General features: G+C 42.1%; 2 protein-coding genes across 3 annotated transcripts in view; both read right to left on the bottom strand.

The window, feature by feature from the left end:
- LOC135244915 (transcription elongation regulator 1-like protein) overlaps window positions 1-3,248 on the bottom strand; it is a 47,504-nt gene extending 44,256 nt beyond the window's left edge. The window contains exon 1 of one of the 2 annotated variants that reach the window (XM_064317587.1): window positions 3,025-3,248. In XM_064317587.1, the coding sequence (XP_064173657.1) occupies window positions 3,025-3,139 (115 nt within the window). In that variant the 5' untranslated portion in view covers window positions 3,140-3,248. The remainder of the gene's footprint in view (window positions 1-3,024) is intronic. The other variant, XM_064317588.1, reaches the window with a different exon arrangement.
- Window positions 3,249-6,576: 3,328 nt separating this feature from the next.
- LOC135245188 (transcription elongation regulator 1-like protein) lies at window positions 6,577-24,303 on the bottom strand. The gene is made up of 4 exons (XM_064318107.1): window positions 23,539-24,303; window positions 22,482-22,752; window positions 11,306-11,452; window positions 6,577-6,771 (listed from the first exon to the last, which is right to left on the bottom strand). The coding sequence occupies exons 2-4, from the start codon at window positions 22,725-22,727 to the stop codon at window positions 6,577-6,579; spliced, it is 588 nt and encodes a 195-aa protein (XP_064174177.1). The 5' UTR covers window positions 22,728-22,752; window positions 23,539-24,303.
- Window positions 24,304-27,154: the final 2,851 nt, after the last annotated feature.

Below are 27,154 nucleotides of genomic sequence, written 5' to 3'. Positions count from 1 at the left end.
GTGTGAAAGCTGGCGTTTTGGCATGCAGAAACGCACCCCTGATATTTGTGTAAATTTGAGGATTTGCGCACTGCTGTCCGTCCTTGGCTGCCTTGACTGCTGTCCGTCCTTCTGACCCTCATACTGTCCAACAGGACTGTCTAGCCCAGGGGTGTCAAACTGAAGTTCTGGTGGACCGCACCGTCTGAAGGTTTTGTTCTTTTTTTTGGTATTACTACAAACAGCAGCTGTGGACATGGAAACAAGGTCTGTGGAGAAGCTGAATTGTTTTTTTAAGTGATGACAGACCAAAAACCAGCAGACGCCACAGCCCTCCAGAATAGGAGTCTGACACCCCCAATCAATACACCCCCGAGCCAGTCAGGGAGACTCCCACGCTCGACCCAGCCTATCAGGAAGACTGAATCCACACCCGACCCAGCCTATCAGGAAGACTGAATCCACACCCGACCCAGCCTATCAGGAAGACTGACACACTCAACCCAGCCTATCAGGAAGACTGACACACCCGACCAGCCTATCAGGAAGACTGACACACCCGACCCAGCCTATCAGGAAGACTGACACACTCAACCCAGCCTATCAGGAAGACTGACACATTCAACCCAGCCTATCAGGAGGACTGACACACCCGACCAGCCTATCAGGAAGACTGACACACCCGACCCAGCCTATCAGGAAGACTGACACACCCGACCCAGTCTATCAGGAAGACTGACACACCCGACCCAGCCTATCAGGAAGACTGAATCCACACCCGACCCAGCCTATCAGGAAGACTGACACACTCAACCCAGTCTATCAGGAAGACTGACACACCCAATCCGGAAGGCTGAATCCTGCACCCGGGGATAAATATTTGAAATTCAAGCAGGAGTCTGTTCATCAATACATATGAAAAATGCATATGAATCCTTACTAAAGATAAGTTTTGCACACGATCCACTTTCTGACTTCCATCATTACATGTTCTTTAACTTCGCTTTCAGGAAAATAAATGCTATATTTTTTCTCAAAGAAAGAATGAAAGAAAGAAATAAAGCAAGAAATAATATATGCATCAGGTACATCTGTGTTTGCACACTGTATGATTCAGATACCAGGGAGAACTCAGCTGGTTAACCATTCTTATTTGCATAACAAGATACCCTCCACACTCGCAATCAATACATTACACTCAAATATAGTATTTCCTATGTGAATGCAGCGGCAATGCATCTGTATTAAGAAGCACTGTCAACAAGCGGAGGAAACTACAGCATCCGCTTCTTTTAGAATGAATTCCAGGCCTCTGCAGACACGAGAATCCCCCAGCAGTTCGGTTAGCGGCACGCCTTCACATTTTTCAAGAAAATTAACTTTTTGTGACATTAGAATCCTAAGTGAATTTTTTTTTTGTCAAAAATGAGTTATATACAAATAAATGAGGCATTTATCATTCTTTATGTGTGTGTGGTGTTAAAAAGTGTAAGACGTTTAAAATCTGGTTGTAATTCCAGTTTTTAGGAATAAAACCTAAATTAGTGATAAAACCAGTGAACTGACAAGACTTGTAAAACTCAAAAGCTCCGAACTGCGGAAATGGCGAATAGATCCCTGTGATCCTCGGGTCTCATTTCTTTTAGACACCGGTAATATAAAACATCCTTCCAGGTAAATCCCAGTTTTCCCTATAAATCCAGAAGTGGTATTTAAAAGTAGGTATATTTATGAAGCGGACAGGAAAATCAAACATGCCATTTTGTAATATGTGTAATATGCAATTTAGGTAAATAAATATTTATTTATGTACAAAGGAGAATGTGCAGACTTAAAGATTAACACCAGGAAATGTTTGATTATTGCAACACCCTGCATACAGCTATGCCAGTTATATAGCCAAATGTATAGCGGAACTCCGCATGCGGAATGCTTATTGGGTTCATGCTATATGTAGGGGTATGAGCATCCTGCAGACAAATTAAATGGAAGGCGTTGAGCTACTGTATGCTAATTCAATTGTATGCCGTTCAGTATAAACAAAACATTGACTTTGATTCACAATTTAAGCTCACAGCAAATAAATGAGTTACCCGTCTCAGCATAAATGCCATCGCTCACACTAAATAAAACTATAATTGTGAAATAATGAAAACACGGGCCTGAAATTACAATGACAAACCCCGATAGCTTTATTTTCCGTCAGGATCGTCTGGAGGAAACTCAGCACCTCCACCAAGTTTAAACGGTTCTTATCCCAGTAATGAACGGTCCGCAGACAGAATGGCCCTTCCCGCCTCCCGTAGTCCCCCAGAACGGCCGATCTGAGGCCATCGATCTCGGCAGCCTCATTAAAAGAACCGTCTACAGGCAGCAAGCCGGCTCCGACAGGAACTTTGCCCGAGTCGTTTCGCGGGCGCCGGATACAAAGACATCGCTCTGGGTCTTTCTGTCCATGACTGCCGGTCCTCGGGCCCAGTTCTACTCCCCGCGCGCTGGGGGGTTTAATATGGCCGTGCTCCAGCGGCCGGCCCCCGCACTTTCCACTCACCGAGCCCCCGGCCTTTATTTCACAGCCACAGCTGCTGCTGCTAACGCTGCTTTCACAAGACGCGCGTTGAAGTTGAGCAGAGTCCCAGAAACCGTCAGCCATAGAAAATCCATGCTCACGCAGTAAAAGTCCTCGCCAGTATTCCGTTCCAATTGTCTGGATTTGCTAATTAGTGCAATTCCTCAGCCAGGAAGTTAAACTAATTAGTGGAATCCGCTGGCTGAGTTCTTGGGTGGAAGAAACACATGGCAGGAGTTTCCATTTCTGACCCCTGGACTTTCCACCTATGTAGTAGCAAAAAATGTAAATGAAACCTATTTTAAAAATGTTAATTTTTTTTAAAGTGATCTCATTGGCTTGTTTGTGCTGCCTCACAACTCACGCACGGACGATTTGCGATTTCTCATTTAAAATTTATGAAGTGATATTCACAGGAAATGGAAATGTTTTTTTTTTATTTATTTTTTTTTTTTTTAAAGAATGCTGCTCCATACCTGAGCCAGGTGGAGGCCAAACAGGCCTCATGATGGGAGCCAGGGCGAGGACGTGGAAAGGCTGGGTGGAGGAGGGCGGAAGTCTGTGGCAAACCTCCGGTTCCATCCCTACCATGGCGACTGTTGTCAGGCCGATCCTCTTGTTGCTTCCCAACTGCTTGATAGAAACTGGACACCCTGCAGGACATAAGTACAATAAGAGTCAGGGCTGTTTTACCGATAATGGAAATGCAACGTATATGAAAACAAAAATGTTGTGGTATTAAATTTGAGGGGGAGTCGTCTCACAGTGGAGTTCTGAATCCAAAATGTCAGTGCTGACTGTAGCCAGCATCCCAGCAAAGTGATGCACAACTGCCAATCAATCGCATCCCCCAAGGAGGAAGGGATTCGGTTAGCCAGAATGACCACATCTAATCATCATCAACTTTCTGAACAATACATCGCCTTTTCAATGACCTGCTAGCCTTACCTTCTTTTAGCCAATCAGCTTGCTTCTCTCACCTCTTCATAGCAAACACCGTCTGCTTCCCAGCACCACATTGATCAGTAACAATGCTAAGACACGTTTAGAATTTTCCTCAATGGAAGGTTTTACTGAAATAACACTTTTTAGTCACAGTTTCTACGTCAACTGAAGGTTACTTTCTAACAATAGCCCAAGGTGTTAATTCAATGAATAGCAAATTATTTAATGGCTCTGCAAAGGAACGTTAATTTATTTATAAGGAGTCACCTAAGGAACCAGGCCAGTTGGAATTATTCCACAGAAATATGTCTGCTGTTTGTGTTTCTGCATATTTGGGCTGAGACTGCAGAGAAGCAGAGAAACAAAAGTCTGGGTGTGGGGTTTAGCTTCAAAAACCCTTTTCTCTAGAGCTAAGGAGAAAACTGAATCAACAGCTTATGTTAAATATTCATGCAGGTCCTATCAACCGTATCTGGAGTGAGATAAATTAGGTGGTGCACAAGTCTTATGTCTGTAAATTAAATACTGTAACAAAGGAGAATTATTTATTAAATTAAAGTCTCGTCTCCATCCACATCCTGGTTTGCACAGATGTGCAGCTTTGACAGACGGATAAGAAGCCTGTGGTGGGAAGGTATGAATGAGGACAGAGCATACATGGACCTTCATGAAACATCTCAGGACAAAATTCCACAGAAATTATTACAATGCATTTCCTACCCAAAACAAACTGATTCATTTGGCTTAAGAGAACCTTTTCCACACGGACGTCATACATTTTCTGTCTGTCCCTCTGATTGCATTGCTGATGCCTATGTGAAATCAGCAATGCAATCAGGTGGTTTTGGGGAAAACGTTTTTACTCACTTTTAAGATGTACCAAAGAAATGAAGCTTCCTTTATGTGTAATTTAGCTAAATATAAATAAAAAGTTCTCCCATGTTAGTTATGTGATTTATCCAAGTATTCCCCGTCCCAATTATCTCAGAATTGAAGACGTGCAATCATAGCACAAGAGACAGAAAAGTTAAGAGTTCAGGGAACGAACAGGCCCTTCCCCTATTACTGTGGTCATTTAGTTCCCCCTCAAATTTAATCTCTATGTGCCCAATGAAGTGTATCTTCTACCCACAATGCTTTGCAGTCTATAAACACACACCATGATCCTTCCCCTCAGCTTTCTCTGTTGCTTCCATGATGGTAATAAAAAAGGCTACTTGAGCTAATTTCACACTTTCAGATGGATGATTTATTATTCTCACTGCATGCTGTAATATACTATTTTTTGAGCCAATAGGCTGATGCTCCAACCTCCTGTCTGAAGAGAAAAGCAGACCAGTACAGTATGCCCCTAAGAAGAACTTTTTACAGAGGCCAGGAGAACAGACTGGATCACCTTTTCCCATTCCTGGCTGATACTGAATGAAAGCAAAGATGCCACATCTACAGTCGACAGTGGATCATCTTCTGAAAGCTCCTAACAGGGGCTGACCATAAGGCAATGAGCTTTGCTTGTACTGACTTGGTCACATGGCAATTGCCCGATTGCACATGTTATACTGTATATACTGTAGGTGTTTTATTTTTTCTGAAGCATTCGGGGCTGAATTTATAAATAATTCATTGAGACTGCATATTACCTTATTTTCTAGTGATTCAATGGCATTTGAGAATGAAAAGGTCTAACTTATTCACAAAAGTACTTACGCATTTATTTACTGTAGTACTTAGGCAGTCGGCACTAACATGCTCAACACTAGACACAGTTAGCGTCTTAGCATGCTTCCTACTGTCCATCAGACCAGGCAAAGGAGAACTCAAAATGAAGACAAGGCATGGTGGATAAGATTCAAAGAAAAGATGACAAGAGGCACATTAATGCAATGGCTAGGGGCGCCGTGTGAGAAGGGAGTGAGGGCGATTCCAAGGGGGGGGGGGGGGGGAAATAGTGTCGTAATTGCACCGGGATGGGTTGGCAGGGGCCCACAGTGAGATCTTTCCCTGGGGCCCAAAATCCCTGGCGGCACCCCTGGCGATGGCTGCATCTCAGGGAGGTATCACTGAGCCAATCACCCGACGGGGCGGGGGCGGGGGCGGGGGGAAGGGGGTTCCTATCAGAGAACCGGATCTGCTGCTTCTCCCAGACCAGCTGACGTGGCACACGCACTCAAACCACTGAGCTTGCTACTTTTCTGCTTGCCTGTCAGCAGGAACAGCTACTGTCCAAACTACCACTTTCTTGGTCTGATTGTCTGATGGTATATCTCTGTATTGCAGACCTTACAAAAGGCATCATTCCTAAAACATCGCCTGAGCTGTGTATCGACAACCGACTTCCTGCTGAAGTATTGTTCTTCTGCAGCTCCCTCCTGTTTATAATTGAGAAAAACTTTTTAAGTTGTAATATTAATAAATGCCCATTAAACAATATTGTGTTTTTTTTTCTTCGTTTTTTGCAATGTGCATAGAAAGTTGCGTGCACGTCAACAACAAAGGTGTACCGCCATTAGCAGACCAGGTGAGAATGCTGTTAATTAAATCCCTGACACTTTGTAAGTGCTATATGAACTGAAAGTTGCTTTTTCTGGTTTAATTGTAATTTACACTCAAACTGACTAAATGTCGTCTTGGCAACAGAGAATACATTGCATCTCATTCAGCACTCATTTGATCTCTCCACATGAAATAAATTTAGACGATAAAGTGATTTATTGTGTAATTGCCAACGACAGTACGGCTACATGTGATAATCCGCTGGAACAGAAACCTTAAACCTGAGGGCAATGAACTGTTAAATTTTTCTTAAATTCAGCCTTTTAAGAAGCACAGTGTGAATCTGTAAATTAAGCCCAGATACGTCTTGCCTATCTCACAGGCATCAAATTGATAGCCCTGACGCTGGGGATTAAAGGAAGGCTCGGTGGGGGGCGGCGACATTTCTCTGCGGGTTCTGAAGTTAGCTTTCGGGATGGCCGCCAGCGCCCTCCGACCGCGGAGAACAAACAGCGAACTCGCCGAAAAGAGACTCCCTTTTTCTTTCGGCTCTGACTGAGGGAGCAGGCTCGTGAGGACGAAACGTGGTTTTAATACTGGCCTGCCACACGCTGAGAGGACAGCGGGAGGGCGCGCACTCTCCTGGAGGCCCGGGCCGGCCCGAATACGTTCACCGCCACTTGATTGGTCATCAGGAGCGGCTTGCCGCCGTGCCCCAGGAACATTCCGGGTTCCTCGGGACAGGGCCAGGCCGAGTCGAGGGTGAGCGCCGCGTTCAGGTAAACCTGCAACACATCAACGCAGCGTCAGAAGTTCTGAAGAAAGCCATTCGTTCTTCTTCTGTGGTAGTCCGTGAACCATGAATAGAACAACATACGTGTGCGCTCCTTTCTGGAAGGTGCTGTCTGTAAGGTTCAAAGATTAGACGAATCATGGCTGTGACTGTACCCAGAAAACCGTTGTCCGCTCGCCACCACGGACACTAAATGGGATCAGGACTCCTAAAAGGCTTGTAGGACCCTGGACTGGACAGGGTGAGATCACCAATGCAATTAAATTAAATAATATTTCAATGAAACCACCATTTTCGTTGGAAAAAGTGTGCAACTTTCATACCTTACGGTATACTCTCTGTCAGTTTGGAATACCCTATTCCATACTTTCTGCCAGTTTGGAATACCCTATTGCGTACTTTCTGTCAGTTTTGGATACTCTATCGAACACCTTTTGTCAATTTGAAACACTCGACCAGTTTGGGATACCCTACTCGTCTCTCACTGGCAGTTTGGGGTACAGCAAAGACAATCTCACGCCTGTCTAAGATGCACACCTTGTATCAATTGCTACTTTGAACTGTGCAGTCTGGCTTAGCTGCCTAGTCACTGCATTAGCGCAGTGCACTTTATCCACAGTTGGGGCATACCAGTGAGGGAGGGCAGTGTTGTAATTCTGAGCTCGTAGGTTTGATTCCCAGCTGGGGTGCTACGATTGTAGGCTACCCTTCAGCAAGTATGAGTAAATGTCCAGCTATACGACTGGATTGCATGTAATAAGACAACCTGCGTAAGACCCCCTGGATGAGAGCGCTCGCTAAATGGCTAAAAAGTAAAACGTTGGCAGACTCTAGACACCCATTAAACCAGAGGAAGTCCTCCTCCCCAAAGAGATGAGACAAATGCACTGCCTGGGTCTCTCCGTCTCCCAGAGGGATGCTGGGTAATTATACGCTAGCCTGAGCCAGCGCTGCCATGCCGCAGATTTGATGTCACACTGCAGAGCATATCGTGGATGCCTTTTTTAAAATAGGACCCAGCAACCTACAGCGACTGCTGATCTAATTAGACAGAGCAGCATGAGGATGGCTGTGGAGGTATAATTTCATGTTTAATGCCAGCGTGAGGAAAGACATGGAGCACTGGAGACCGGGTTTGACATGTTAGCCTGCATTCAGTGAACATCTGTCCCCAACTTACAAGTTAAGGCAAGCCTTACACTTTTTCTTCACAAACAATTATAATTGAAAAGTAGTATTGCTCTTAATGGTTGGTCAAAGTTAAGGACACATGTTGATTGAATCTACGGGACAAACGACCAAGTGAACATCTCTGTTCTCTCCAGAAAGCTTTATCATGTCCTTATATTTTTTTATCTGTTTTTACCCTGTTTTTCTAGCAGTCTACTGCAATAGGCTGTCCATAATAGTTTTGGTGCAAATATTCACTTTAACAAACTGTAAAACAGTTTCTTAAGTGTATTATTACTTTTAGAACTAATTTTGACTAAAACATTGAATGTGGCGCTTTTCTAAATGCAGCTCATACATTAGATTTACACACCAAAATGGCTGATAACAAGCACAGTCTGTTTCCAGTTAAAACGTAGGGTACTTTTTTAGATTTGCAGCCCTGAATTAAGTACCCCTTAAAAGCCTACCTCAAAATGGAGGCTCTGATTGGTAGTTCCTCTCTAATTAACTTGTACACCTGTGACAATGCTATAGAGGAAAGTACATAAGACTGCCATCAGACTTGTTAAACTGAAGAAGGGTGTAATTAGAAATGTCTGGATCTTTTAGCCAGATCTTAATTAAAACTGTTGAGTGCAGATGTTTTCTGAATGTAGTAACTGACTGCCTAAGAGATGTGCACCTCACCTGTGCAATGTTAGAGATAAGAGCACAGTCCATTTCTATTTGAAGTGCATGTTACTATATTAGATTTGCTGGCCTGAGTAAAGTACTCCTCAACAGCCTACCTCAAAATGGTGCAGCTGTGGCAATGCTACTGTACAGAATATACTGTAATTAGGCATATAAGACCATCAATTGAAAAACCACTCCACTGAAAAAGGAAATGTTTGAATCTTTTAAATGTTGTATCAGTAGAATGCATTGAGTGTGCTATGCACCTCACCTTTAAACAAAAATGGCTGATTAGAGAGTACAGTCCATTACTATTTAAAATGTGTATTACTTTATTCAATTTGCTGCCATGTTTTAAGTACTCAATGACTTTCCTGAAAATAGACTCTGATTGGTAGTAACCTTCTAATTAGATTGTATACCTGTGGTGATTAATATTGCATTAATCAGTGACATGGTCATGGTAATATTCAGAAATGTTTGAATCTTAAATCCTTATCTTAATTAAAGGAAAATGAATATAGTTAGTGAATTTCTTAGATCTACTCACCTCTGTTTTTAATCCAAAGGGCTGAAATAAAACTGATCTATATTTATAAGGACCACATTTTCTGAAATCCTGTAAAATTCAATTCTGTACATCACCTTGACTAAAAGTGTTTGCTAAATGACTACATTGTAATTTGGAAACGGCGCCCTGTTGTATGAATGTTTCTTTCCCACAACAGCTCCCAGGAACACGCTAATCAAGGTGCGTGCCAGTAGCTCCGCCCCCTCAGGGACCCAGAATGCCTTGTAGTGACACTATAGCAGTTGATTGAAAATCCAATTTTCTAAAATTCATTAAAAATTCATTCTGCAGACAACTACAAGTGCACATGTGCCCCTTGTCAGAATGTGCAGCCTTACAATTTGCATAAGTGGATTCTCACTCGTGAAACTTGGTGCATATCATCTACAGTCAACAGACTTGTTAAATTTAGATGTTACGAGGGTGCTGGATGTCTCAGCCTGTTAAAGCACTGTTCTAGCGCACGGATGATACATTTTTGGGACTAGCGTTGCCAAGGGAGACAGCGGGTGTGTTCCAACTGCTCATTTTCTTACCTACTTCCTTGCTTCTTTCCCCACCTCCTTTCCTAGTATGAAAGGCCAAAAAATAAGTGTAACTGACATCTGGAATCACACGTCAACGTAGGTAAATGGACTGCATTTTTATATAGCACTTTACAATTGATGCCTCTCTTTCACCAGAGCAGTTTAGGGGTTAGGTGTCTTGCTCAAGGACACTTTGACACACCCAGGGCGGGGTTTGAACCGGCAACCCTCCGACTGCCAGACAATCGGTCTTACCTCCTGAGCTATGTCGCCCCCCAGGTGCATTCCAATTGCTTGTTTTATTTGTCCTTTGTCTCCGAGGTCCTTCGCTGACCTTGAAATCGATCAAGGTGCGTGATCTTCAAGGGCATTCCAACCCGTTAAACGCTCCTGCAAGGACCAGGGAGCTAGGAGCTAGGAGGCTCCCGAAGAATTGAGTGAGAAAACATGAGTGCATCCTTTGCGGAGGTATATGTCACAACGCATGAAGTATTCAGTACGCGATTGACCTGTGGATCCACCTCTCCCCGTCTGCCATGTCTGTAATTGACGTGGCTTCAACCTGACGCTCGGAAAGAGGAAAGATGTTCATTTGCCTATCACGCATTTCCTCGATCCTGCTGAGCGCACCTCCTTTCTAGAAGCTAGGAGCAAGGAAACAAGATAAGCAAGAAGATAAAATAAGCAAATGGAATGAGTTCATGTTGGCAGTCATGATTCCCTGTGCCAATTTCACGCATATTTTTGACCTGTTTGGCCTTCCATACTAGGAAAGGACGCAAGGAATTATAAAAATAAGCAGTTGGAACACACCCAGGGATTCAGTCAGCAGGGATGGAGCGGAAAGTCCTCACCAGTGACCCCTACTGGTTAACTGCACATGATATTCATATTTTGAAATCTCATGCAACACTTTGCCAATTCAAGTCAAATGTAGTGCATTGCTGACAGTCGGTCATACTTTTGCTGAAACTGAATGGCATCGTGAAAAATTGTAATATTTGTTTCCTCTTGATGTCTGATTAATTAGGACACCATGGCACTACAAAAGAGGAAGTATATTTGAAGTCTCCTCCTTTACCAGGAGGCCAGGATTTCTCTCTTAGCGCGTGCCAGCGGAAGTAATGATTATTGGGATTCTCAGCACAAATAATGACGTCATAAACCTGAAACCTGGAAGGACTGTGTGCTGTAATGTATGAAGAAGAAGCTGCCTAAAAATCCTAAAACTTTGATGGAGGTTTGCCATATGGAAAGTGGGAAACTATCATTCACACTACATATTATAGCGAGCTATTTTGAGAATATGAGGAATAATTTCAAAATTTCTAGGATGATTTGTGATGATTTTGCATTCTAACCTTGATGCTGCAATGTAACTAATTCTGCAGCGCATCTCCAACAAGGGTGTACATCTTTGTGCATCACAAATCAGAGACTTGGCGCCTGCGCAATCTTGTGTGTTCCCAGTGTCCACTGCACTAGAGGCCGATCAGGGAGTGATACGATTGACCGCTCATCTCACTCATTGAAAATAGCGGCGTCTGGTCTCCCATTTACATACAGTCACTATCCTTTACCTGGTAGGCTGGGATCCTCTTCTCGACCCAACGCTTCCCAACAGCAGGGGGCAGCACTGAGCCATAAGCACGCGGGAACACAGGGACCAAATCCAGGCCTGCTGCTGATTGGATGCTTCTGTCAGGGGCTTGAGCGTGCAACTCCCACTGAAAAATCAAGGAATGACATCAATGAGAAGTGATTAAGAAGTACAGATGTGTGCATTAACAGCTAACCAATAGGCATATTGAATAGTGGGGAAGTGACTGAAGTCAACTAATATTGGATGATAGCCAGTTAATAGTTAAGTATGGACATAAATAAAATGGGTTAGTGATGTTTAAGAGGAATACAGTTACTTTAAACTGTCCTGGATGTTTCTAAACAAGATTGTGGATCAATGAATAAGACCCTCGGTGGAAGCAAAATCAATGCTTCAGCTCTACCTCATGCAAAGTCACTCAATCACAAGCAGCACATTGCATCCGAGAGCTAACCACTAAGAGTCCTGGTTCCAGTCCCAAATTTTCACTTAAACCCTCCTTTAGCTGAGTTAGATTTCGCTAGCCTATGCACAAATACAAATCAAGTGTAATACGAGTAATGAACTTATACTAATCAATCTAATCTTATGCTGCTACACATTGCTAAAGAAACCACACAATTGGAATGTTTGGGACAAATGGCTTCACAGCAGACCTGGGTCAAATACCTAATTGGATTCAAATGATTTTTCTGTGCTTTACTGATCTTGTCTGGTGTAATGGAACCAATGAAATACTCTCAAAAAGTACAAACCCCACCTTCTGATCATATTGGCAGGCTCAATTACCCCAGGCAAGATGAATAGAGCACAGAAAAGTATTTGAATCCAAAACAAATAGGTATTTGACCCAGGTCTGCTTCATAGAAGTGTATGATTAGTCAGGTGCGTTAAATTACTTCCTTTGTGCAGTTATGAGAGCTTTCAGTACCTGGTCTTGATTATCAGTTTTTGATTGCCCTTGGAGTCTGCTATTGGCATTTGTCAACAAAAGGACTAGAGTTGTGCCAATGAAAGTCAAGGAGAAATACAAAGAAAAATATAACTAATAAATAGGCCAAACTTTAGGCTTACCAAAAGTTCGGAACATCATTAATAATCACGAAGGACCTTCTAAGCCAAAGAAGACCTCTACAGTTGATGATCGAATAATTCTCACCATAATGAATAAAAAACCCCAAACACCTGTCTGACAGATCAGAAACTCTCTTATTCTGCTTTAACCCCTTGGCACGAGCCCCCTAGTGGCCAGGACACCAGAGTCCTGAGAGTAGTTGCAGGATCACTGAATGTCAACTCAAACATTCAGCGCTCCTACAGTTAAACTATGAGGGGAAACAGGAAACGTTGTGTTCGAGCTTTATTAGTACATGACACACGACAACTATGGCACATATAGAGTTTCTAAGTGCCACCATTGTTGCATACAGTAAGTCATCCATTTAATAAGCACTACCTCCCTGCATTGTCATGTGCAACTACACCACCCTCTGAAGATAAATTTTAATGCTACGGCATACAATGACATTCTAGACAATTTTGTGCTTCCAACTTTATGGCAACAGTTTGGAGAAGGCACTTTCCTGTTTCAACATGACACTTCATCTGGGCACACAGCGAGTTCCACACAGAAATGGTTTTATCGAGATTGGTGTGGAAGAACTTGATTGGCCTGCACAGAGCCCTGACCTCAACCCTATCCAACACCTTTTGGATCAATTAGAAAGTCAACTGTAAGCCAATCAGTGCCCAGCCTCACTAATGCTCTTCTGGCTAATTGGAAGCAAGTCCCAACATCTAATATAAAGCCTTCCCAGATTAGTGTAGTTTGTTATAGCAGCAAAGGGTGGAATATATATGTGTGTGTGTGTGTGTGTGTGTGTGTGACATAGCTCAGGAGGTAAGACCGATTGTCTGGCAGTCGGAGGGTTGCCGGTTCGAACCCCGCCCTGGGCGTGTTGAAGTGTCCTTGAGCAAGACACCTAACCCCTAACCCCTAACTGCTCTGGCGAATGAGAGGCATCAATTGTAAAGCGCTTTGGATAAAAGCGCTATATAAATGCAGTCCATTTACCATGTGTATGTATGTATGAGTCCGTTGTATATATCGGAGTTCACTGTATAAATATCTATATATGTATAGCACACATCAATAAAATTTTATATATGCGGGATTATTTATTATATTTTTCAAGTTGAACAAACATTGTGTTTGCACAGCAAACTGATATATCTGTGTTCTTTGGCAAAAGGCTAATGTCACTCTCCCTTACAGGAAACCACTTATCACATGATTTACACTGTTATTATTTCCTTATCCTGGAGAATATGTATCTGACTTAAATGTATCATAGAAAATATGCTGGTTATAGCTCCACACAGGCACATCCTCATTCCACATGACCTTGGCAATATGGAAGCAGATTCATGCTGGCTTACTTCACCATTTCCATTGGATTGTTTTTATAATTTTTTATTTTATTTTTTACAAGAACCGGTTTCATATCAGACTTGGGCATGAATTGGGTCCACATTTAGCCATATTCGGCTCACAATTAAATGTACTCATAAGCGCAGTATCTGGCAAGTGCAGTCCATTCAATATGAAGGCTCTCAACTGGGCTCTGTCCAATTTCAAAAACCAGCGGGGGAATGACCTTTGCAGTGAAAACAAAACGCTTTATTATCGGAGTGTTAGAGAAATGGCACGCCGTTGAACGCGAATGCGAGCCGTCATATGGGATCGCGCCACTTGCGCACGCACAATGCGTTCTGGCCGCGAGCCGCAGCTGCGGGAGGCTTTCACACGCTTAGCATGCGCCGGCGCTGCGAGGGGACGGAGGGCTCTTTAGTCTGAGTGCGCTCCTCGATTGGCAATAATGACGCTTTGTTTCGCTACAAAGGTTGCTGCTTTTTTGCCCTTCATTAACGCTTCAATAATTATATCATGGCAGTTTGAAAAAAGCACTTGGGTAAAAATTCCCATTGCGAGAGCAAACGTTGTTTAAACCAGGCGCTCAGTGAGGTACACACGGCAGCACCTTGAATAGGCTTGCTTCATTCAGAATCAGCATTACGTACAGGTTACCACCTGATCTCATTCAATTTGGTTACTATGAGCTCAAAGTAAACATATTAGTAGAGGCAATTGAACCTACGGTCTATCTCAGTGATATTATGCACAGTTTTTAACCATCAGATCTAATAAAATAAATAAATCAGTCTCCAGTCAGTAGACTCTGTAGTGCTTCTTCAGTAGACAGCAAGCATGCTGTCTTAAGTGTAGGCAACCTGTCCAGTTAGGAAAAAATAGTACATAATTTGTGAGTGTAATAACAACATTATTTTTCTGTGCCAAGCATCCCTCAAATCAATACTTCTTAATTATAGTGCTTATCAGCAGTCATTTTGGTTATATTTGCTCCATTTTTTATGAATAGTTTCTTGTCTACTGTCAGGCACCAACACACATAAGTTGAGCTCTGTCAGGCACCCAGAATAGCAATTAGCCATCCCTCTTTCTTCTAAAAGTCAGCAATAGGCATCATTTCACAAGACTGAAAATGCTTTGTATTGCAAAAGTCCACTCCTAAACAATGTGTTTCCAGTACTCAATTCCCTTTGGCCTTTCTCTGAAAGACAGTGAATTATCTGAGAAGTCAATATACCTTAACCACTGTGATTAAGCTCACTCTTTGCTCTCTTTAGATTAAATGTCATGCTGTATTTGGGAGTGTTGTAATGATTAGACACACAATCTGGGCTGATCTGTATTAGAGCAAGTACCTATGGTGGTGCCAGGGATTCTGTAGTACTCTGGAGTTAGCTAGAACAACTATAAGAAATGTTTTATTTTTATTCATTCATTTTTATTAATACCAATAGTATTGGTTAACCAAAATAATTACAAATAAGTGATGAATACAAAAAAGAGAAATATTACTGAAATTTAAAACTATGTGTGTAATGTGCATTATTCATTGTGATGAAAATGTGGTTGTGCAACACATACCTTTTCCAAAAATCTGATTTAACATCAATGCAAAATGCTTCATCCAGAGAGTCCAATAGCAGCCCAAACCATCACTGTTATAAAAGATCATTTTAACTTTGCATGTGGAACAAACTGAACAATAAGAATATGCCACACTTACCAATAAGCAAAGCTAATATAAAAGTGCATGCTTAGTATGAATAGCTAGTGAATGGTATGTTTTATTAATTGGTTAATTACTTTACCTTAATTACCCTGCTTACTCCCTCAGTAAGAAAACCCCCTTACTGAAGGCTGCTTACATGGCTAACGCCACAAGATGTCCACTTATGAAGCTAGATTATTGTTAAGAAACTCATATTAAATCAGCAGAGCACTGCCGTGCCTGGGATTTGAACAGGTAACCCCCTGGTCGTGTCTGGTGCCCCATCCACGGCTACATTTCGACCCTCAATAAACCTTGGTTTGAAGATTTTGACCGTGGTCAGAATTTATAATGAGTCCTGAGGGTCTTTCCTCTTCTTCCAGGCCAGACAGATGCAGAGTATTACGTACAATCCCCAGAAGATCGCAAAAGTGTGAATTTAAAATGAAATGAAACTTCACAAAGTATCCGCCGAGCCGTCACTCACGCGTTCGCTGTGCCCACATGAAACAAGACATTCATATCGCCGCGCCTCTCGTGATGGACACGTGTAAGAATACCACAGAGTTGTCGAGGCACTAGCTTTTGCTGCACGTGTGACTGGTCATATGTAAAAAGTCTGGTGCCCACGTGGATCGCTTTCCTTTGCTTTTTTTTCCCCATTTTGGACAGATAGCACAATATCACTTTGACATACCCGCAATGCCCTACTTTAAGGTCGCAGATGGCGTTGTGGAAAGAAGGCATTGACAAACAAAATGTGGCTATTTTAAGGGTGCTAGCACATGTAGCGCAATCCGGTAACCTCTTCTCTAATGAGCCGAGCTCTTCCCACAGCCCCTTAAAAGGTGTTTGTGCCACTGCGCATCATTATTGCACAGTCCTGTTGGGATTGTTGTACGCTCCTGGTGCAGCGAACGTTTGGTTCTGTTTCCCAGGGCGGCTGTGCTGTGTCACCTGACACCAACAACTGATGACCGAAGGCATGTTCTCCTTGAGTTACGGGTACAGCATTTACACGGTCGGTCCGTTTACGCTCAAGCATCTTTACTGTACGTGGGATTCTTTTGCTTTTCCAGTGTTGTTCCTGGAGTTCAATTTACTTGCATGTTAAGGGGAATACATTTTCCCTCGTTGGGTTTGTCTCCATACTCATGGGGAGAGCGCTGTGCGATATTATCATTGCGACTATACAAATATAAATATGTATTGATTTATTGATAATCTTTCATTGCTTTAATGAAAAGGCAGGAAGGCCGCTGTCTCCTAATAGCCTGTTCCTCTTCTGTGAGGGCGTTGGCAGTGTTGAGTAATGGTGTTTACCCTAATGGAAATGCAACACGTTGAAAACATATCGCAATAAAAGTATGTTATCAAGATACTGCAATTATTCTCAATATATGGGGCTCATACAAATGATCGCGGATTCCGGATATTGCAATGTAATCCGATGCGGCGAAATACAATACGAGTCCGTAAATTTACAGCGTATTGCAATTACGTTCCAATCTGTGAGGGCGCAGCTGCACAAGATTACAACCGTACCATCTAGGGCTATGGGGACTCCATGCCTTTCCAGGAACCTCCTGCTTGGATCTGGCCTATAAAATTAAATTTCATATTTCCCTTAATAATTTAACAGGCGCATTCCTTACTGTGCCTGATGTGACGGGACTAAAGTCAGAGCTGACAGACCTTTGGGATACGATCAGAGGTGACCCCAATGTGTGCTAGAATGAGCCGCTGGTGAAGTATGACCCTGCTGCCGTCACGCTCGCAGAAACGTGCCCGGAAAAGGGATAAACCGGGTGGATTAACCCGCACACTGCGAGCGTCTGCCTCTGAATACGCCTGGTGAGGATGTTAGCGCTTCTCGCTACGTTCAGCCCCTGTCAGCTAGGCTATACCTATGAAAACCGTTTAGAGCAGATTCTGGCCCTGGGATTCAGTCTGCGATACTACTGCTGTTGTGGCCTGTCCAAATCCAGTCACTGAGAGCAGAGACGTGCTGGTTTTCCACCCTCCCTTTAGCTGGGAGTCGGGTGTAAAGACAGTCTGGCCGAGCAGCAGCGCTAATTGTTCAGTAACGGTAATTACCTGGGAGAAAAGAAAACCAGGCCTGGATTTGGATTTGAGGGCCAGGATTGAGTATGCATACAAACCAAGCTCACACCTGCTTAGCTTCAGCCAGTCAGTAGGAGCAGAGTGCGTGGTGGTATGGCTGCTGGCATAAATACATCCTGATGGGTACACAGCCATGTTTAACACATGTTTGATCATTATGAGCATTAAAATTCTGCCACCAAGATGGCATCAATCCACAGCCCAAAACATCTGCAGCCTTCTTGTTTTTCGCCTGTAATTCAGTCACTCAGAAATAACATCAGTACAATAAAATTAACCTGTTAAGCAATCATTTTTAAAAAGTATCATTTCAGATAACTCAAATTATCAGAAATAGCCATGTAATTAATGTAAATTCAATTCAACTGTACCAGGTAGTGGGTGGAACAAGTGTGTTGCTTACTCCATAGAACTGCCAAACACAAGGGTCCCCAATCCTGGTCTTGTTGGGCTGGTTTTTCTTTTCACTTTAAAGTCAACAGCCTGTCACTTTATTATGTCATTTTTACGAAGAGGCTACAGAGACAGAGACCTGCATTCAGTCAACATTTGTCCTTCATTTTCAATCATTATACTTTTATTTGTACTTGTCAGTTAAAGTTACTGAGGAAATATTGATTGAATCTCAGCCAAAGGTACAATGTTGAATGAATACAGGCCACATATTAGATTAAACCTGAATTACAGGTTAGGGAAGTGGACTGCATACAAAGAGGGGTTCGCTTCCTTATCAAACCCACTCAAAGCAAGAGGCAAGAGAGGAAGAAGCCTTCAAACTTCAGGGACTATTATTTCTCATTACCCATTTCAGCACTATTTCAACTGCGTTTCTTAGGGGTCCAAAAGAGCGGAATCAGTCAAACCAATTTCCCCATATTTTTTTTTCCATCTTCATAATGAGGCCCGGAGAATTTAATCCATTACTTGATTATCATCACCGAGAAAAAAAAGGAATTATAAATGAGACGATCAAGATCATTATCATCCTTCGGTCTTCTCGGCCAGGGTGAATGGTACAGCCAGTCTTACAGAAATGTATTTTGCATATTTTATCATATTTCTATAGAGAATATCATCCTTGTCCTCCCATCCATCATTGCAAATTATCATTTCACAAATTGACAAAAGCAGACAAAAGTCCAGAGTGAAAGATTCTGAATGCTAATTGTGGCACTAAAAGTTCTGCCATAATTAGGATTATAATTATACTTTGATATTATAAAATTGCCAGTAATGATCCCGCCCACGCACAGAAATTGCACGCACAAATCACAAAGGTCAAACACTGTAATGGAGGTCATATTTACACGAATGCATTTGTTTCTTTCTCATGTGTCTTCTTGTTCTTGTGTGCTAGCAATACCAAGCATTTCCATGCAATTTGTTGGGCACATACTCAAAGCTCTAAAAGATGTACAAAAACTTTAATGAAAATCCTACAGGAGGAACTTTAGGTAGTATATTTAGGGCACTAAGGGTGAAAAAAAGAGCTCATTTATGGAGTGTTTTTGGACTAAAGTATCCAAAACAATATAAGTGTCAAATGTTTCACAGGGAGTTTAAAGTTGGAGAAATATAGAATCTCACCACCAGCCTCTCCAAAACTGAAATACCAGGAAAATAAGAATCAAACTGATTTTTTTTAAAAATATTGGCAAGGTCTGTCTAGCTACTCAACAATAATGCTGTATAAGAAGTCGAGCCTGCCTATAAACGAATACTCTTGTGTAAGCTTCAAATTTCAAATGAATTTGGGAGTCAACCCAAGACCCAGGAATGGGCTTTTGCACCAATGTCAAAAGACATTTTAACTGTAAATTCTCAGAGCATGACTACACAGAACGTTATGCAATGCAACCAGTGAGCATCTACCACAAATTTTGTCATCTGTATTTTTCATTTATTATTGAACCTGTTTTGCTCTTCACCAATGGCCCATTCCTGCATAACTGAGCCATTTATAAGCAGGTCAATGTGGTCACGTGTCTTTGTCAGAAAAGCTCCTGAATACAGCAAATATACTTTTTAACACATATGAGGCAAGTATGGACTACCTTGTGTCCTAGCTGCCATTGAACAATATTTACAACTGGACCTTCAGTGCCCTCACCTTTAAACCAATCACAAGCCTTATCCTGTTCTCATTCCTGTCGCTCGATTTGCAAGAATTCCAACATTGAATAATCCATCAGTAAGTATCACAAAGATGCCACTCACTGCAACATTATCTTTCTTCAAGTCATGTTAGAGGATGGAACTGAATATAAATCGACTGAATGTGTAGGCTACATTTTTAGCTTACATGCTTATTTTAACTGCGTGTCATACTAGCTTAAAGCAATGCAACAACATCAATTCAAATTAATTTTTAATTAATCGAAGCTGCAGGAATTCTGGCATGGAGAATGACGTGTCGATTACATTCATCCATTAACTCAGATAACCAGAATATTCAACACAATTTAATAAACTTTTTATGATATAAAGAAAAATCACACACAAAAGTTGCTATACCTATTGGTATTTATTATTCAGTTAATACTGTACATTGCTTGACTGATAAAAGCAGTCAGAAAATAATCACCAGCTTAAAGGTAAGAAGGGCTCATTCTAGATCCTGCTATTATTATGCTGTTACCGTATGATTATGTTGTATTGCCGCTGTTGTCTCAACAGCTGCATGACGCATTACCAGTGCTGGAGGTGGACTAGTACTCACTGGTACGCCATACCGAACACTTCTACGTTATCCTCTTTGGAGTACCACGGCTTTTACTTGCATACTCGCGTACTACTGCACTTATTTTAAGCTCCCAGGACTCTTTTCAGCCCCTGTCCAACCATATTCTCTCCCCAGTAACAGACTGTTGTAGTTTGTGGTCGTACCGGTGTTTGAACTGGCCCAGAACAGACCGGTACCCTGTACCAGGGCTTCTAGGTTACCCTCAGAGAGCCGACACTTATTTTTTCCACTTCAAGCCCTGCCCATTACTACATACTGCTGTTTATGTAAACTGTAAGAGGGTCTGTTCTATCAATGCTCAGGTGAGCTGCAATGCAAATTCAGAATAAAACCAATGACTTCTCTCCTCTCTCCATGACTCCATGCCAGCAAAACCTGACCTCAATACAGGCGTTAAGGGGGACCGGCATCAGAACTGGCGTAAGCTAGCGGACAACGCCTGGCCACTGCAGACGCAGCTGAAGCTGCACTAGAACACTAGAAGCTGGCTGTTCTTGGACTTCCCGGTACAATAAGCAGGCTTGAGTGGCATGTTACCAATTACAGAACAAATGCTTAGAAAGGCAGTGCTTTTCTGCTGTTTGGACAGGTCGGGTGATAAATTACAGTATAATCCTGGGTGAAGAGAATTAAAGTGCACCATGGCAGTAGAGCTGCCACTCATTTTAAAGTCATGTGGCAGGAGTTATAATTGGCCACTGCATTGTCACACCTTCCTCAGACCCTGTACTCATAAAAGACTTATAAATTCAGTTTCAATGAAATTTTATTCATATAGCACTTTTTACAACACAGACTGTCACAAAGCGGCTTTACATAGCCCCCTCGGTGTCAAACTAGGGAAACAGTGGCAAGTAAAAAATACTTAAATGTGGGGAGAAACATTCAGCAGAACCCTGCTCACAACAAAGCCTTGAGCAGAACCCAGCTCAGAGTAGAACCTTGAGCAGAACCCAGCTCAAAACAGAACCTTGAGCTGCACCTAGACCACAGCAGAACATTGAGCAGAACCCAGCTCAAAATAAAACCTTGAGCTGCACCTAGACCACAGCAGAACATTGAGCAGAACCCAGCTCAAAACAGAACCTTGAGCTGCACCTAGACCACAGCAGAACATTGAGCAGAACCCAGCTCAAAACAGAACCTTGAGCTGCACCTAGACCACAGTAGAACATTGAGCAGAACCCAGCTCAAAACAGAACCTTGAGCTGCACCTAGACCACAGCAGAACATTGAGCAGAACCCAGCTCAAAACAGAACCTCGAGCTGCACCTAGACCACAGTAGAACATTGAGCAGAACCCAGCCCACAGTAGAACCTTGAGCAGAACCCAGCTCATAGTAGAACATTGAGCAGAACCCAGCCCACAACAGAACCTTGAGCAGAACCCAGCTCAAAGGGGTAGCCCATTTGCCCATTTCAGGACGGAGTGTAGCACAGTGGGTAAGGAACTGGGCTTGTAACCGAAAGGTCGCAGGTTCGATTCCCGGGTAAGGACACTGCCGTTGTACCCTTGAGCAAGGTACCTAACCTGCATTGCTTCAGTATATATCCAGCTGTATAAATGGATACAATGTAAAATGCTATGTAAAAAGTTGTGTAAGTCGCTCTGGATAAGAGCGTCTGCTAAATGCCTGTAATGTAATGTAATGTAATGTATTTGCTTGTGGCCAGAACCAAGCAGTCAGTGAAGTTAACTACAGAGTAAATGTACAATTTTAAATAATAACCGGTATTGGCTAGTGGAGGAGGGGTCGCTTCCTGGCAGAAATTGGGAGACAGGCTTTTGCACTGCTTGTGACAATATTGCGACGGCAGGGATCTGGCAAGGCTGGAAGTCGGGTCCCGAGGGGGAGAGGTGGCTGAACTAACAACAGCGCTAAACATGAACTCACAGTTAGCAGTTAGGCTGCCTCAGGAGTGTGTCACTACAACAAGAGTAAACCACCAACACATACTTCCACACATCTCTTTTAATGAGCGCCTGTCAATCACATCAAACATTCTAAAGCTGCTTATGTTGACAAGCTGTAACGAAGAAAACACCATTTTCCCAGTCAGCCATGACTGATCCATGCTGAAAGCAACAAAATATTCTGCAGGACCTGCATGCTTGTTTTTGAAAGATCCATAGAGCTGTTTCATACCTGATGGACAGCTGGTTCTGGTTTGAACGGCACTGGCATCAAAGGCAGAAACGGTTCACAGGTGAGCTGCCATCCAGACGCAGCGAGCAGGACCGGGGGCGCGTAGGAGGAGATAAGCACCGGAGGGGGCGTGGCACCCAGCACGTAAAGCCCCGAAGTGGGCGGGATTCTGGCGACCCAGGCGGGAGCCTCTCCCCCGACGACCCAAGGCTGTAACAGACCCTTCAGTCTTGGAACGGGAATCATCCTGCATCCTCCAGCAGAAGCTGGTCTGGAGGGGCAATCACCAAAACGAAGTGGAATAAGACATTGGTACGTGCCATCACTCAGGAATGCACGCTGTTGTACATGCAGCTGTCGTATATGCTCTAAGGGAGTTGATTGCATTTCATAGTTATAATGGGATAATGGGATCGTTTGTCACTACATACCTCGATCAGAACAACCGGTGTACCAATAAAAAAGAGGTTAGGTTTTTTCAATACGACTGTAATTTTCAAGTAACTTTTTCGTGCGTGAGATTTGTATTATGAAAAGCCACGTAATACGTGACAACATTTTCTGAGCAGTATTTTGCATTTTGCGTAACAGCACACATGAAGAACGAGGAAAGAACATGTACAGTTGTAAGCATGGGTAGGTAATAACCAGAAAGACACTTGCGTACTAGCCTATCATATAAATGACAAGCTGTTGATGTTTATTTTAAAGCGTCACTCACACATTAGCTATCGGAACAGCACTACAGCGCACGCTATCTTCGCTCCTTCAATTCTGAAACCTAACCTGGATCGCATTATCAAAAATAACAAAATATTCAAATAGACAATCTAAACGACTTGCTTGTAAATTAAACACATAACAATTAATCTCCTTTCTCGATGCCATTCTGCAGAAACCTTCGCTGCATTTAATATGGCATGGGGTTAAACAATCATAATGAGTTAGTATTGATAATGCGCAACTGGAATCTGTCAGAGTTTAAAGTTTACTCACATTTAAGTTATGTTTAAGTTATTCTTAAACCTTTATTATTAGTCATTAATATCAGACTCACCTCAAACGTGCTTCATCAATTGCATCAGAGTAACCTGAATGCCTGCCATATTCACTTTGACATGGTTTTTTTTTTTGGGGGGGGAAAGCCTTTTAACGTCACTGAAATTAAGCATCCACGAATACTCTTGACTTCCCTGCGTTCCAAAATCCCGAAAAGAAAACGATTTCAGGCGAGAAACCCAAAAAGCAGAGGAGTCGCCTTCCTCGAATACATCCTCAAATAGTCTCACGCAGAGTCAGGGGACCCGGCGTTGTTCACAGTCAGTGATGTGTTGTTGATAAGGCGGCGATATCACCCTCCCTTTCCAAGCGTTTCTCCACCCTGCTATTGAGCTCCTCCTCGCCCTCGAACCCACTCACATTCATTTTAAAATAGAAAATATTTTTCACAGTTCACCACTTTCTCGACCTTCCGAAATGTAGCCTAGTCATAATTAAGTCCGAATTCTAGACAGCCTAATGCGAACGATGTGCACCGCGACTATGCTAAAGCATCCGCTCTTTCTCGGTAAAAAAAAAAAGAAAAAAAACGTGAAACATCGGACGAGTGTAAACCTTCAGAGTATCCACAGGGTAGCCTAAGGACGTGTGCGCAATCAACTCATTGATATTTTCAAAGTAGGCAGATATGCTGGAAATTCCACATTAAAACGCGACCTGTCAGGTATTCAGCCGGGAAGCGAACTGAACTAAACGAAGCCATTTTTTATTATCACAACACGTTACAGCCCCCAAATCGACTGGGAATATTGGGCTACGTGACTTGGTCAATACTATGACAGTGTAGGTACATTGTTATCTGAAAATGTGTATCACCATGTGTGAGCTATTAAAGCCCACACACCTAGAACGCGCACACAGGTGGACAAGGGGGCTCGTGCTACTGATGAGGTTAATTGCTTAAAAAATAAATTTTTTAAACAATAAAATAAAATAAATTTTAATGCGTAATTTAGTTTTATTTTCAGCATCTTTCAAACCTAGTCAGGTTATCTTTAATGCACTTTAAAACATGTTAATAGAGTGAGGTGTGCATGTGCGTATTTCCGCAATCTTTGGCTGTAACAACGCAACAAAGAATCTTGTACCATGATCACTTTGTCTGTGTGTTTTTTTATTTTTTTAACTGTGGAGATTTTCTCCATTGTGTGTATCATAAAAAAATAATTCAGTTTACCGTACCTTGATTGATGGGATTGGCCAGTTAGCCTCAGATAAAGCATTCAGAGACCGGTTCTAGTTGGCAGAGACGCATTCTCTGCATCAGTACACCCGTGTCCAGTGCAACAGAGCCGAAATAAAATAACGCCCACCCGAGTACTTTTGTAAGTGTGCATATTTTCATCTTACAATAAACAGGAACTACTCTGCTTTCAGAAGAGAGGATTAATGTCCTGATGTGACTTATGAAATTATAAAAATACATATTGCACAGGGATATATAATTACATGATTAGTATATAACAGACTGATTGTCAAAACCAACATGCTCATTACCCTACAGTATATATTTTAAGCCTAACTGACCTTAGCACCTGTCGCTGTAACAGTTCAGAAAAATCGCCAGAGCTGACTGCTCTGTAGCCATATAAGATTGCTAGCCCAAAAAATACATGAAAGTGGTCTCATCACATACAAAATTTATTTATCGTAATGCAAGGTTTCTGGAGTTATTTGAGCAAAGTTTTTTTTCCTTGCCTCCAGTTGGATGGCCTAGTTTAGATAGACTAAATTTACATTTATGGTGGAACTAGATTGGCTGACTTCCAATAACATAAGGGCAAATAGCAATGGTGATTTTATTGTGATCCATAAGGTGCTATGTGCATTACTTTCTATTAAAGTGTGTGTGTGTGTGTGTCCTCGTCCTTAACAATGGATAACAACGGATGTGCATTTGTTATAATAAGGTTTATAGTTAACTAATGACCCGATTCACCCTAATTCCTTATTCTGCCAAGTGGTTATAAGAATAATGATTATTAAGGAGCCGAGCTCTGACATATGAGAAGCCTCAATTTCAGGGAAGTGTCTGCGTTATTGAATAATTTTCCACTTACTGATTTACAGTCATTTCTGGCTCTTAATAGCAGAGCTCAAAATCAAATCACCGTGTTGTGATGCTACCATTTATTATCATTTGCAGTCAGCAGACAGTTCCATCAAGACTGACACAGGTTTACTTACAGTTTTAATGTTTTCACATATCCTTGGTCAATTATGGGAGAAAGAAAAGCGTAGGCCATTATCCGACATGTGGACCTTATGCAATATGTAATTAGTCCGTGATGAATCAAAGGCTGTTCAAAAACTTTGCCGCGTGTTCCATTTTGTCAGACAGATATTTGCTGACAAAATGTCACCGATTCTCCAGAGAACATGCAGATTTGAAACAATAAATAGGTAGATAAATAAATTAGCTGATAACAAATAAATAAATAATCTGCAGGCAAATTGAAATTCAGAACTGGGTTTCCCTGACATTTTGCCAGTGTGTGAGCTCTATTATTACTCCAAATTATTTCCAGTATGTTTGAAAACATGTTTAGTGTTTAAATATGACATAAGTACCATCCCCAGGTGTTATTGTTAACAGTGAATCGCCTGTGCATTGTAATAGTTTCCAGGTTACACCCCCAGACTAAGTTTGAAGTAATCCAAGTGAAGTGCCAGACCTTAATTCACCTGGGAATAAAAATCTCCAATGTTAAATGAACTATGTCAGAGTACAGTTTGCCATGATAGAGAATGCTTGATATATATTAGACTCGTTTAGTCTCTGAGGTTCGTTATTCACACTTCTTTGACTGTGTAGACCCTGAACACATTTGGATGTAAGGCCTGTTGATATGAACTGCGCCGTAATTATACCACACTCATTACACAATTAGTCATATTCAACATGATCTACCAATGAAACAGCCTGTTCAAGCTGGCTACAATAATGCCTTGCACATGTCAATCAAACATTTATTTTTGGACTTAGCCAAACAAAGAAAACATTATTAAAGTACCAGACATTGTATATGATAATCTTTTCAGGCTTGTACTGAAGATAGTGAGGTAAGTATGCCAATTTCTTTATTTTATTGGACTGAATTTATTGTATTAAGTAGATACAGTAGCTGTCTAGTTTCCTAGTCTAGCTGCATGTGCCTGATAATTGTGTCTCTGGGAATATATACACTTCAATCTACAGCGTGGAGCATTTGAGAAAATGTCTGATCAGTTTCAAAAAGAGTAAAAGGACACTGTACTACCTGGAGTTATATTTTGAAAAAATAAAACAAAATAAAATAGAGTTTCCTGGAAAAAGTAAAAAATAAATAAATGACTTGGCCTGTGGTGCTGTGGACCCTAAGCTCAATATCAGCGGTATTTGGATGACAGTGTTTAGGTTGCCGTGGAATTGGCAGACACCTCGTGAAGTGATGCTTTTTCCACTGTGGTATGAGAATGTTTCGGATGGCTGAGTTTCGGGTCAGGATATAACAGACGAGGGGCTAAGCTGATTTGGCTTATGTTTAATGTCCCAAAATGGCCGCCGTACAAACGTATCATTTCCTTCCTTCGATTAATTGAGAAATACTTCTGTGGCTGGGTTTAAAATCCTG

This window comes from Anguilla rostrata, chromosome 18, assembly GCF_018555375.3.
Source record: "Anguilla rostrata isolate EN2019 chromosome 18, ASM1855537v3, whole genome shotgun sequence".
Classification (NCBI taxonomy): Eukaryota; Metazoa; Chordata; class Actinopteri; order Anguilliformes; family Anguillidae; genus Anguilla; species Anguilla rostrata.
The sequence above is the reverse complement of the archived record's forward strand: the minus strand, read 5'-3'. Positions and strand labels throughout refer to the sequence as shown.